The 14,251-nt window shown below is 40.3% G+C and overlaps 1 protein-coding gene across 4 annotated transcripts in view; it reads left to right on the top strand.

Moving 5' to 3' along the window:
• Nucleotides 1-14,003, top strand: part of LOC18434990 (malonyl-CoA decarboxylase family protein) — a 76,173-nt gene extending 62,170 nt beyond the window's left edge. For 2 of the 4 annotated variants that reach the window (XM_020667718.2, XM_088868720.1), the window contains exons 14-15: nucleotides 13,554-13,622; nucleotides 13,710-14,003. In XM_020667718.2, coding sequence (XP_020523377.1) covers nucleotides 13,554-13,622; nucleotides 13,710-13,718 — 78 coding nt within the window. In that variant the 3' untranslated portion in view covers nucleotides 13,719-14,003. Of the gene's footprint in view, nucleotides 1-13,553; nucleotides 13,640-13,709 lie in introns of all 4 variants that reach the window. The other 2 variants (XM_006845047.4, XM_020667717.2) reach the window with 1 other exon arrangement.
• Nucleotides 14,004-14,251: the final 248 nt, after the last annotated feature.

The raw sequence follows: 14,251 nt of genomic DNA, 5'->3' as shown, positions 1-14,251 counted from the left end.
GGTGCAGCCTCTTCAGGCCACTCTATTTCCATGCCATCAGTCACAGGTACCCTATTCTGCTCCTGTTCCAACTCAATATCCCCCAAGTCAGCCATACCAGTTGGCTTCACACCCTCCGCCTACAGTCCCGGCCTATAGTCACCCATACCTGGGATATCCTGTGCACTAGGCCCCGACTGTCCATTTTCAGGCCCCGGCACCGGCTTATCAGCCTCTGGCTCCTTCAGTCCTGGTCGCTTCTCAGATTTACCCGTACTATCCTCCAACCATCTCGAGGGCCCCACCTACATCTAGTCTTGTGCAACCCATATCAACTGCATCCCTTGCACCATGAAATATGCCATCAATTCTAGGAAACCAACAGACCTCTGAGGTTAAAACCCCTTAGTCAGTCGAGCTTGCTCAGCTGAAAGGCGAATTAACCACATTTAAAGAGACCCTTGCTAAGATTGGAGTTCTAAATATACATCCTACAAGATCTTACGTCAAGGATGTTCTTGGGGATGTCGAACCTCTTCCTCCGGGTTTCGAATTCCCTCAGTTTGAAAATAAGTTCAATGGGAAAGGTGATCCTGAAAATCACATCATCGCTTACCTATTGACTGTTCCTGCACTTGAAGAGAAACAGTCTCAAGGTCATCTTTCAGTACACTCTCTCCGGACAAGCTTTAACATGGTTCCGAGAGGTGGTATCAAAATACCCGAATCAAACTCCTGATGAGTTGTTTCAACATTTTGTTGAGCAATATCACGGGACCAGAGAGAAATCAATGACCCCTGGCGAATTGGTCTCCACCAAACACAATCCAGGCGAGTTGTTTAGAGATTTTGTCCAACGATTTAAAGAGGCCGCATCTAAAGTCATTGATTGGACACTTTCTGAAGCCTCTAAGATTGGTATGGCCATAGAGAATGCTTCCCTTGAGTATAAACTCTACTTCAGTAAAGAATTCGGCCTTTCTCTTTTGACTCAATGCTAGAAATGGTTTCAAATTATGAGAGAGCAAAGGATAGGGCCCGAGATCGGTCAACAGTTACACTGGGGCAAGAGCCTGATGAAACGATACTGGGGCAAGAGTCAGATGAAGTCATGAAGGAACAAGAACCTGACTACAGTGAAGATTCATCTAAATGTAACTCTGAAGAGATGACAATTGAAGAATTTGACGGTGATCCCAAGTTTGAGCCATCACCAGAATCATTTAAGGACATAGATGGGGCTTCCTCAAAGCAAAGCCAGGTAATATCAGATGATAGGACTGATGAAGATGGAGAAGTCCTAGTTGGTATCACCTTGATAAAGATCAACGAGTTGAAATCCCTGCTCAAGCCTGAAAATTATCCAATATGGCCTTGGGGCACAGGAAGGAGTCGCCCTGAAAATGAAGACCATATCAATTTGATAAAGATCGATGGGTTGAAGTCCATGCTCAAGACTGAAAATCATCCAATATGGCCTTAGGGCACAGGAAGAAATCTCCTTAAAAATGAAAAACGAAATGGTAGAGTGACATATTTTACCAAGGAATTTTAGAAACCGAATGATAAGAATTGCCTTAAGTCTGGATCTATTCACTGGGGAGCTCCTATAGAATTAGAGAAGTCCAACCCACAAAAGGAGGAAACGATTCCAGCAATCCCAGTAAAAATTGAGACTATGAAGACACAAAGGGACCAAACTATCCACCATATGAAAAAAATACCGGATGAGCACGAGTACACTCAAAACCATGTGGCTAGGGAATTTCATAAAGAAAATGCCAAGGATTGCCTTAGCCCAGAGTCCATGATTCAAGAGAGAATGAAAGAGCGAACTTCTGCCCAAGAAGTTCCAATTGAAGTGAAAGGAATAAACTTGCAGAAGGCTTAAGGCACCCCTATCTTAGATAGCAGGGCAAGGGTAGATGATCCAAATCTTGAGGTTATAAATTCTCAAATTCAAATTGAGGAAAGTAATTGTAGCCAGAAATTTGAAACTCAAGAAAATGATGATCGTACAAGAAAAATCTTGATTCTGGTCAAAGAAATGAGCGCACAAAATGTTCAGGGCATCCCTGTGATACATGTCACTGCAAAAGAAAATAATTCCATCTTTCAAATAAGTGTAGTTGATGACCCATAGGAGGCTCAAGTCATCAATGAGCTCAATCAAGATCCTGAAGCTAGGGACTCCCAAGACGACATTTGTTACGAATTCCTTAATCTCGACAGTGCAATCCACGAAGAAACAAAAGAGTTAAGCCTAGAGGATTCTGTTGAACTATCCCTTAATGTAAACCCAAAAGAAGATCCATCCCCTCAAGAATGGATGAAAGAAATTGAACCTCTAGAAATCCTAAGAGGCCCACCTGGGCCACCTTCACCTGAGTTCTTGACAAATCCACCTAGTTGGGATGAAGAGCTGAGCCTAAAGCAGTCAATTACAGCAGTTACTATGATTGATCTAGCAATCAACACCGAAGAAGCGAATGATCCAAATTTGATCATTCCTGAAGATCTAACACCTCTGCAAGAGTTAAAAGAAATCAAACCCTTAGAAATTCTAAGGGGACCACCTCGGCCACTTTCAAAGGATTTTTTGAATAACCCGCTTATATGGGATGAAGAACCAAACATTAAAGATCAAATCATATTATTCCCTGAAGAGAAAGGATCCAAAGAAAATGATAGGGGCAGGGGCATGACTCCACTACTTGGGGTACCCCACATTCAAAGAGAAAAAGAAGATCCAACAGGGGCAGTCCTATCCACCAGTTTGATAGGGATCGCCCCATCTTATGAAAATACTATAGAGGCGGTCCCATCCAAGATACTGGTTGTCTCATCAAATGGAGAAGACCCTACATGGGCAGCCCTACCAAACCACTTGATAGGGGCACCCTCACTTGATGTTGAAAATAAAGCAGGGGCAACTGGTGAGGCCCACGCCTTATCTGACGACTCCCAACATGTCTCGAGGCGATATACTCCTCATTACCGAAAAGGCATGGGGTGATCACTTGCTCCTCCCATTCAAATAAGCCAAGTGGGGCATCCATGCTTTGCTTAGGCATTTTGCTCCGTGGTATTGACAACCTAAGGAGTTAAAAAAAAGAAAAAAAAAAAGAAAAAAAAAAGAAAAAAAAAAAAGAAAACGAGAAAAAAAAATGAGAAAAATGAGCTTAGCCAACTCAACAAGAGATTGAAGGATTAGGAAGCTCAAAGTGACTCCGAGTCTGAAAATCAAAGCTTGAGTGAAGCAGTCCAAGGAGGAAATATTCTATAAAGATTCGACATCCTTTGTCAAGTAAGTGATACCAACTAGGGGCAAGGAAAATATAAGGATAACCAAGACTAGGACCTCCTTGCCACTTGGAAGAAGGAAGGATGATCATGTTCTTATCTGTTTTTTTAGGACAAAGTGCCACGAAGGAAAAAACACAACCAACTCTTCTCCTACTCCTCTGTTTCCATCTTCAAAAGGAAAAACAAAATCCACCGAGATGAATATCGAAAAGAATCTCGAGTGTTGGAAAAAAAGGCCACTGGGCTGAAAACCCGAAAGGGACCCTAACGGCAAAGAAAAAAATAAAATAAAATCCGCCAGGCTGAAAATCCAAAAGGAATCCCGAATGTTGCAAAAAAAGCTACTGGGCTGAACACCCAAAAGGGACCTCGGGGCGATAGCAAAATAGAACTTCTCTATCTTTTCGTCTTTTCTCAAAAATCTTCAAAAATTCTTCTCTTCTCAAGGTAGAATGGCGTCAGAAAGTAAAAGAAGGTATCAGTCCAAGTAACACTGACAGCTTCCCAGGTAGAGCATTGGAGTGACTACAACAAGGAGTGTCACCGGTTTAAAGATAGCACGATTCCTGTTGAGTGGCACTTCGGATCCCGATTGTCTGAGACCTTTCAACCTCAAAGATAGCAGTGTCAGTTCGAGTCTTACAGATCAAAATCATCCATCGACGTACCGCCTACCCAAAAGGGTACTGGTCATTCAAAAGAATGATCCCTTGAAAAAGGTTTTCCTTCCCACCGTGTATCAGGTGTTTACTTCTTTGCCATTCACTTGGTGCCCCAAGTGAATGCCAAAGAAGGGCAACTGTAGACACTTTCTTGAAATTCTGGCTAAGGGAACTCCTAAAAACCTCGATTCTGATCTTAAAAGGACCACACAAACCCTAGTAGACCATATGCAACCTAGACCCAATTTAATTGCTCCAAAACTACCACAATCCTATCCCAACTTGAAGTAGAGCCCGAGATCTTTCCAACGGTCCAAGAATCGCCTGAATCGAACATACGGATAAAACGGTATAACAAATGACAATTTAGTCCTTGTGAGACCCAAGTGTCGGGCCGCGGGCCGGGCTTTAACTCGTCCTGAAAGGCCGATACGCGGCTTGATGACGCAGACGTGGCCTGATGATGCAGTCAACACGTTTTATGATGCAGTAAAGGCGTTTTTTTGAATTAGATAAGGCTAAAACTTCAAGATAAATCTAAAACATTCCTAAAAAATTCCAAAAAAATAAAAAAAATCGTCAATTGAATCTTATAAATACCCCCTTTCCCTAACCCAAAAGGGGACGAAAAAGAGACCAAAAAAAGAAAGAAATCCTTTAGAAATTTTCGAAATTAGAAAAATTGCCCAAAAATACTCCAAAATAGGAAAAACCCCATAGAAAATTCTTAAGAAATTAGAAAAAATCCCCAAAAATCCTAAAAAATCAGAGAAAATTCCAGAATTCATATTCAACCTCTGGAGGTCCCAAAACCCTTAGAAAACTAAGGAAATTCTCCTCCAATCCTAATAAAAACCTAGGTACACCCTACCTAAAATTCACAGTTTTTCCCCATGCCTTAGGAACCCTAGATCTAAGTCAAAGAACCTTAGATTTACCAATTCTAGCAAGCAAAGGCATCCAAAACAAGGAGATGGTGGCGCAAATCGGAAAAGCGGCTTGATTCAAGCCCGAAACTCCGAGTTTCGGGTCCTTAGAGGTAAGTATATTTTTCTTTGCTTTATTTAATTTGTTTTTCTTCATTTAATTCTGTGATTTATTTTATTTTCTGGAAATTAATTCATCATTAGATTTAATTAAATTTAGAATTGTTTTTTTAGTCAAAATACGGATTTGGAGCTGGCGCTGCCAGTGCACTAAAAAAAAGACCGGATTTGTATAGATCTGGGATTTTTCTGAGCCCATAATTCAAGGGACCCCACTCTCTCTACCTTTTAAACAGTAACTTAGGTTTTACTAAGATTTGAGCAGACTTCATCCTAGAGATAGGCGCAGATCGGAGCATAAACACCCACTCATCCACACACTATTTGGAATTATGGCCTTTCAAGACCTTGTGTGTGTTGCCAACACAGTTCTAGGTCACAGTGGGAGTGACCAGGAATGCTGAGGCTATCAGAATCTTTGCAGACTGGGATCCGGATAGGTCTAATTAACCCTGATTACATGAGGCAATTTTCTTGTGCCATGTTGTGAAATGGGAGAATTGAGGGTTTTCCTCTAGTCAGGGTCGATGTATGTAAGCCCCTCGTGGTCTGAGCCAAGGCTTGAGGATCAGTGGATCCCAGTTTGTTTGAGAAATTTTCTATGTGTGATAAGCGTTGTGTGAGCAAACTGGGCTCTTGAAGGACATAAACCCAAATCCTTGACATATGTGGTTTTCTCATAGCATGTGCACTAGATGGTTACATTTGGGAAGCCATTTTGATAAGGTAAGATCCATGAATCAAAACGCACACATGCTGAGAGAGGAACCCCGCATCTGCAAGAGTGCATATCCTTGGGGGACACCTGAAATCCACCAAACACCAAGAAATCCAACCATCTATTGGTTAGCTTTAATAGGTCCATTCGTGTATCCGGACTTAAGTCTGTCGCACATAGGGCGTATAAGGTTGATCTGAGAAAGTGGTCTGGGTTTCTTGATTTAGCCCAATGGAGTGCCATGAAGTCCGACCTCCTGAAGGATCCTAATTTCCCAACTAGATTTATTTGACTGTGTTATTTTGATAGAAAATGATTAAAAATGATTTATTATGAGTTTTGAGAATTTTTGGAAATTTTATTGAGGAAAAGTGGCCTATTTAAATTGTTGATATGAAATTCCAAATGAGGACATTTGCACGTGTGGCATGTGGCACACATGTGGCCAATGTGTGTCGCACTTGGAGCCCACTGGACAGCCACATCATTACCCTACGGGCATGATGTGGACAAACCTAGGGTTTGGGCGTGTATGTCTTGTTTTGTTTTTACACAGAACTATATGATGTGTAATTTTGTGGCACGTGTAGACCAGATGTGTGAAGGCAGGTGTGTGCATACACGTGTGTGTGGCATTTTAAATTTCCAAATATATTTTAATTTTGAAATTATGTGATTTGTGGGTAAAATGGATTTTTATGGGTGTTGGTATGTGATTGGTGAACTTGAATCTAATTGGGATTCACAGTGCTGGAGGAACCGGATCGGAAAAAAGTGAAGGTTTAGTTGTAAGATATCTAATGAAACAGTAGCTGGAATTGAGATCTAATTCAAAAAGAAAGATATTAAATATCTGGAGTTTCTTTTTGTATCCTATACGAATTTGGATGATCTAATCCGCAAGGGCCATGATTTGGAATTGTTTGATCGTCTTTCTCGGGGGAAGAAGCAAAACATAATCAACTGGAATTCGGGACGGCATTTCGAAATCTTAGTGAAACACTTGATTTGTTATCTCATGTCTGCTTATCGTGAAAAAAGACCAATTGAAGTGGAGGGTTTCTTCAAACAACAAGGAGCTGAGGCAACTATTCAATTAATTGATATTGAGCATTTTCCCCTTCTCTTCTCGGGTAGCATGTTCCCCGTCTCTTCTCGGGAAAAATTGCACTCAATTTTATAAGTGGGGTTTTTCTTTGCAAAATTGCGCTCAATTTCATATGTGGCAATTCCACCAATATCTCTTCGTTAGTTGGGGGAATACCTTTTGACATTTGATAAGAGCATGTCCCCCTTGAAAATGACACCTCATGTAACTTGAAGTGTGGTGCAAGTTTTAAGTGAGAGGGATGAAGAGAGAAAGTGAGATGCCCATGCCCCACTTATTTCATCTTGCACATTGTTTTAAAACAAATGAATGAGATCAAATGTTTCCAAAATGAATTGTTAGGGTTTGAAGGGCGCTTATGTTAAAAAAAATTTGGAGGTGATTTTTGGGCATGGTGATTAAGGTGTTTTTGATAGTTACCATTCATATGATAGCTATAAATAGTGATTTAATTAGGCTAAGACTTTCAACCCTTGGATCGCTCAATGGATGGCCAAGATCTAATATAAGATAAAGCTCACATTTTGACAAGGTTTAAAAAAACGCTAGGCAGCCCTTAGGCGGCCGGCCTGGCACCCAGTGCCCAGGCGAGCGCCCAGAACCTTAGGCGCCCTGTTGTACAAGTTATATAGATATGTAATATATGTACATATATTTGTGTCAATTTTAGAATTTATTACATTTGAAACTATTGTAACATATTTTTTTATGTACAAAAATATGACATATCGTATGTTGAGAATAAACTTGTTCAAAATTTCAAAATTCAAACCATGCAAAATTTAAAAGTCTAATAGGATATGTATTAGTAATAGTCTCCAACTCTGAAAAGGTTTAGAAAGGTTCTTCAAACCAAAAAAAATACTTTTGATTATCAGAAACAGGTATAGCTAAGATATTGAAGGTTAATGGAATTTGTCTTTTAACTTTGGGGATTGAAAATAACCCCCATAACCTATTTAAACGTCAAAATTACCCGATTGTCCCTTTTGGGTATTTCAAAAAAAAAAAGGCACGTCCCTGGGCGCCCGCCTGGGTGCCCGCCTAGGTACATCCGCTCGTGTAGGGCCGCCTAGGTCTGGGCGTGCGGTATTTTGGTCCAGGCCGCCTTGGCGCCGGGCGGACTGTTTTTTAAAACATTGCATTTTGAACCTCTTATAAAAGGGAGTCCTACCCTCCTCATTAATCCTACTTTCTCTCTCACCTTTTCTTCATTTATGAGACTCCCCTTGGATAGCCACGTGCCACTCCCATTTCCATTTCCTTGCCTCTTAAGTTGTTAAGCCTTCATTAAAACGAGTGTGTAGTCCTCATCCCATAATGGAGGTGTGACTTGAAGCTTGGCCACATACCTACCTACGCACCCACCTTCCCATTTGGTTGTGGATGTGCTGCTGTAAATGCTCATTGCAGCAAGCTAACTGACCTTATCTTCTTCCATTTAAAGCTTGTTGATCATAGCATTTAAAAGCCTTTTGTGTTGTTAATCTATGGTGTAATTTTGATCATGATTTTCCCAAACTATTATGTGTTTATGCTGCTGTAAATTTGGGCTCTTTTATATATAACGGTGAGCTTAAGGCATGTGTTGAACATTAGTTTGTGGTCCTTTGATCTCATATGGTATGTAGACACCTAGCGCACACCCTAGCTCCCATACTACACTGTTTGAGCTGGTTTTGGCCGTGTTTGTTCCACCTAATGCTCTCATTGTTTTTGTTTCCCATGTGAAGTTCATTTGGACTATATTTGGTGTGTGAACATTTGTCAGTGTTGCATGTCATTTGTGCTTGCCATGATTAGATCTGTGCCATCCCTCTTGCGCTATTGATAGGAGCGGTAGCAAGGATTGTACAAAACCGTTGTGGGAAACACGAGTTGGTTGATAATTATATTGGCTTCTCAAAGTTATATCAAACTCGTGCATAATTTGGTTCATTTTATTTGTATTATTTTGACTCAGTGAGTTGTAAGTTGAATGTGTTGTAATTAAGCAAAGCTCGTCATTGTAAAGTTGTGATTGAAAGTTATTTGCTGGAAGCGAATTGTACTCCTGTTGTACCTGTTTTGTAGTGATTGTAGGGATTTCTTCAAGGTTCTATAAGCCATTTTTGTTAATTATTGAGATACAGTTGATTTTTTTAAAATTTTTACACCTTAAGTGGAGGGATTTCTTCAAGGTTCTGTAAGCAATTTTTGTGAATTATTGAGTTATAGTTGAAATTTTTTTAATTTCTGCACCTTAAGTGGAGTACTTGGTGCTACTTCAATTGTTATCAAAAGAGAGGTGTTTTTTAGAGTTATAGAGTTGTGCACTAGAGTTTGATATGGCTGCTGAAGGGATTTTGACTGATTTGTTTAAAGATGAGAAGTTTCACGGCACAAATTACTTTGAAGGGAAAAGGAAAGTAGGGTATGTGTTACATGATGAGGATCTTGTTCCTCTCGTCGCCGAGGCTCCTTCAAGTGAGCCCAAAGGTAATGCGGCTCAGGCCACTCTAGATGCTTTTGCCACTTGGGTCTCTAAAAATCGCATTGCCATAAACATTTTATTTGCCACAATGACTGAAACATATGTGAGAGGATATAAGGTGTGTTGGACAGCAAAAGAGATAATGGATAGGTTCAAGAAGGTGTACGACACGCCTTCCCAAAATCGCAAAGGACTTGTTATGAAGTGATTACTGGATTTCCGCATGCCAGAACATTGCAAGGTCAGTGAGCATGTACGCAATTTCAAGCTTATGTTCTATGAGTTGGACGCAGTGGGATGCCCTTTGATGCTCCTACCTAGACCACCTTGTTGGTCTTGTGGGACGTGTTCACGACAAATCTGGTGTCTCATGAGACACCGTTGGCATTTGATGAGATTGTGTATTTTCTGGAGGTCGAAGAGGAGAGATGGACGATGCGAATGGATGGACCAACGACAATGGTCCATGGGGTAAATTCTAATCCTCCTCCTTTTAATATGCATTTCATGGGTGCTGTGAACGTAGTTGACCCCACCGGGGCTAGTTCTGCCACAACGACATACTACATTAATGGAAATAGAAAAGGAAAAGGGAAATTTAAAGGGAAGGTTAAATATTATAAGGGGAATCCGCATAGCAACTCCAAGGGAAAGAAGCCATATAACGGACCTTCGCCTCCTCCACCTAAGGGTCCATATGATGGGAGAAAAGATAAAAGTTTGCGAAATGGGAACCAAAATAATGCTCCTCAACCTGGTAGAAAGGATTTGTCTACTAAGCATTTTAGATGCAAAATGTTTAGGCATACTATGAAATTATGTAGAAATCCTCCATCTATTTCTCCACTTCCACAAAACCCTGGATGTGCTCCAAAAGGAGAGAGAATTTGCATGGTAATTGAAGCTATGATAGCAAGTGATGGGACAAATGCATGGTGCCTGGACTCTGGGGCAACCGTGCAAGTCACTAGCCAGGAAGTTGGTTTCCGAACCTTTAAAGAACTTAAACCGGGACCATGCAAGATTTACGTAGGAGGAAATCAAGAAGAACCAGTTTTAGGAATTGGGGATTATGTTAAACTATAGAATGGTGAAACCCTAGTCCTTAGGGGTACTCTCTATGCACTTGGAATGCATAAAAGACGTATCTCTTTCTCTAAACTCTCTTCTATCGGTTATCCAACTCTGTTCATGGGAAACCCTATTTATGTCTACGACAGAACCGAGCAGTCCAGTTATCTTTGTAGCCCACCTGGCAAATGGTCTCGTCACAGTTCAAATCAAATCTGCTGTTACTTATGTCTTGGAGCCTCAAAATGATTTTATGCTATGGCATCTCAGATTAGGTCACATGGGCAATGCAAGGATCAGTGTTTCAAAAAGTGCTAGGCGGCACCTAGGCGGTCGGGGGGTCCAGGCCGCCGAGCGCCTAGGTGCCCTCCCAGAACCTGGGCGGCCTAATATTAAGTTTTTTTTTTGGGGGTTTTCTCTATCTAAAATAGTCTCTAATGGATTTTTGATTTCAAATGAACCTAAAACCCACAATTTTTCCCCTTTAGTATTAAAAAATAACCCAAAAATACCCTCAAGGAGCCGCATTTTCGCCTCTGGGCGGCTGTCCGGGCGAGCGCCTAGGTGGGTTCCCGGACGCTTAGGGATATCCTCCTAGTTTGGCCGCCTAGGCTTGGGAGATCCGCCCAGGCCTTCTGGACCGCCTAGGCGTTGGGCGGTCCGCTTTTTAAAACTATGGCAAGGATGGAAAGACTTCAGAGCGATGGTTTTTTTTAAACCATGGACAATGATTTCCAAACTACGTGTGAGGGATGTTTACAAGGGAAAATGACTAAGACATCTCATAGAAAGCTCCAAAGAGTTACTCGGATTTTAGAGTTAGTACACTCAGATATTTGTGGACCCATGAGTGTTGCAACTAAAGACACATGAGATATTTTGTCACCTTTATGGATGACTTCTCCAGATATAGTCATACCTACTCACCAGAAAAGTGAAGCATTAGAAAAGTTCATGATGTATAAGGCGGAAGTAAAAAACCAGACTGGGCAACATATCAAAAACTTAAGATCTGATAGAGGTGGTGAGTACACATCCCACCTATTCAATAATTATTACATAGAACATGGGATAGTCAAACAAACCACAATGCCCTATTCACCTGAACAAAACAGGGTCGCCGAAAGAAGGAACAAAACCTTGATTGAGATGGTTAGGAGCATGATGGGTACTGCAAAATTATCTTTGGATTTCTGGGGTGAGGCGGTGCTTACCGCCACATACATCCTAAATAGAACTCCTACTAAAGCAGTCCCTGAGAATCCATATCAACTCTATATGGGAAAACCTCCATCTATCGGTCACCTCAAAGTTTGGTTGTTCAGCCCATGTCCTAGTTCCTTCCCAAAACTGAACCAAATTGGACCCCAAGACTATTAAGTGTGTTTTCGTAGGGTACCCAAATCATGGTACAGGCTATAGATTCTATGACTTGTCTTTTGGGAAGGTCATTTAGAGTCTAGATGAACATTTTCTTGAAGATGAATTCCTGGAAGGGAAGGTGATCCATAAGAAGGCTGATTTCTATGAGATTAGGGTTCAAGAACCTCCAACCCAGCCTATAACCTAGCTTAGGAGAAGTATTAAAATTAGAAGGCCACCTGAATTTTTCACCTATTTAGGAGATGTCTATGAGAGAGTCAGTGAAGAAAGTGATGAACCGGCTTCCTATGAGGAAGCCATGAGGTGTCCAGAACACAAGCAATGGCTGGGAGCCATGGAGGATGAAATGAAATCAATTAATGACAACAAAGTATGGGAACTAGTTTATCGTCCTCCGAATTGCAAGCGATCGAATCAAAATGTCTGTTCAAGAAGATATTAAATTCTGAGGGGCGGCTTGAAAAATAAAAGGCTAGACTAGTAGCCAGAGGATACACCCAAAAGGAATAGACAACTAAGATTAGCTGCTTTAGCCCTTGATAAAGCAGAATAGCGGACCAGGATTCGTGTAGCCGACCCCAAATAGTGGGGAAAAGGCTCTGATGATAATGATGAGCGGATGGGGGTTCCCTTTGGTTTCTCCAGCTTAATTTATGTTAAAATTTCAATAGCATCTGTAGGAGGAAGCTGTTGAACCATTGTGGATTTACAATTTGTCTTTATCAGTTCTAGTCCTTGTTATTGTCCTCAATAATATCCCAAATATTATTCCCATAATTGCAACTGTCTTAAACTTCAACCCTTTAGAATCTGTTCACCTCACATCCTCTGGTTCCAATGTGCTAACTACTTGCTAAGAAAGCTGCCCACCATAGTATAATGCACATGCTTGTAGCCCCACAAACCTGCAAAAACATGGAATATATCGGGCATATCATTTATAGCAGTGAATGCTTAAATGGCCTCCATTTTTATTGCCTCGGCACAAATTTGGCTGTTTCCTATTTTAATAGATGGTCAATGATAAAATTTTGTTTCTGGAGCTAATTGAAGCTTGTAACTAGGGTCTTTCTATGCCTACTGTGGCAATTTTAGTTCATCTTTGGCAAATTTTGAAAGTTGCTGTTATTCTAGAGATCTGAGGATTTTTCTGTTTTAATAAGTTATCTGGTTTGATTTTTCTTTTTGGTTTGGGTCATTTGAGCATATTTTCCTTTCACTACTAGGTGTAGCTTCCTATATAAAGTTGGTTTGATTCATACGCATAGAGTACCGGGAAGTTCATGTTTCTTATTATGGATGGATACGACATCACAATCTTAACTAGTATCAAGAAACTCAGAAATATAGAGGTTAAGCAGCTTACAGAACCCTAGTTTGCATATCATTAGAAGTTTAATGGGCACAATTTTCTTCCCTGGTCACGTTATGCAACTATGTTATCATTTGGAAGATATAAGGTTATGTCCAATTGGATCCTGATGCAATTAAATTTAAAGAATGGTAGGCAAATAATGTGCTGATTATGTCCAAGTGCTTAATCAATAGAGCATTCCCATGAACATCAAGAACTAGTTATTTAAAAATATGCTTAATGAAGTCTAGGAAAACGGGTTAGATAATTGGTTTATATATTAAACCAATGTCTTTAGGTTCCTCTTGTTATTTGTGGGTATGCTTCGAACTTCCCTAGGGGTGAAATATCATGATATAACACCCTACATACAATTTCAATTAACTACAGTATATAGGAACTAAATTGTTATGTGGTATGTTTCAATTATCTAACTCTGCCTGATATTTACAGATGATACATAGATTGAATTGGATGGCAGATCGATCAGAGAAAGGCTTCCATCAAAGTGGAGGCATCATGGTAAATTATTTGTACAGGTGATTACGTGACTTGGCTTTTGAAATTAAATCATACCATTCTTCCAAGATTAACAGCTTTGTTTTTCAGGCCTGGTGAAATTGAAGAGAATGCGCAGTTATATTTTAACTCGGGCCATATTCAAGCTTCCCCTGACATTCAACGCTATCTTGAGTTGGATACTCACTCAAGGATTTGATCTTGTGGATGTTTTTGCTTGTTTTTCCCTAAAACCTAAATGTTCTTCATTATTAAAAATGTTTTGTGCAATTTTTACGTGACAGGGTATCAACAATAGCCATCCATCAAAACATCGTGTAATTATTGTGATTGTTGTAAGATTGTTTCATAATTTGTAAAGTAAAAGTGAAGGCATTATGTACGTACGAGTTCTCTCGAGTTCAGTTTTAGATAGATCTTGGCATGTTGCAACTAGTTTATGTTTTTTTCATCCCAATAGCTAGATTAATTTTACAATTAAGATAATGGTATCCTTTCAATTGCTTGTCTTTATTAATCCAGAACTTGGCCTCTGTGCAAAGATCTTGTTCTGTATGGGGTGCGAGTATATTTAAGCCAGAGACAATCTTATTAGATAAAAAATGGCGACTAATGTATGCCATTCATCTTGC

This window comes from Amborella trichopoda, chromosome 6, assembly GCF_054954075.1.
Source record: "Amborella trichopoda isolate Santa Cruz 75 chromosome 6, AtrichopodaSantaCruz75HAP2 v2.0, whole genome shotgun sequence".
NCBI lineage: Eukaryota > Viridiplantae > Streptophyta > Magnoliopsida > Amborellales > Amborellaceae > Amborella > Amborella trichopoda.
The sequence above is the reverse complement of the archived record's forward strand: the minus strand, read 5'-3'. Positions and strand labels throughout refer to the sequence as shown.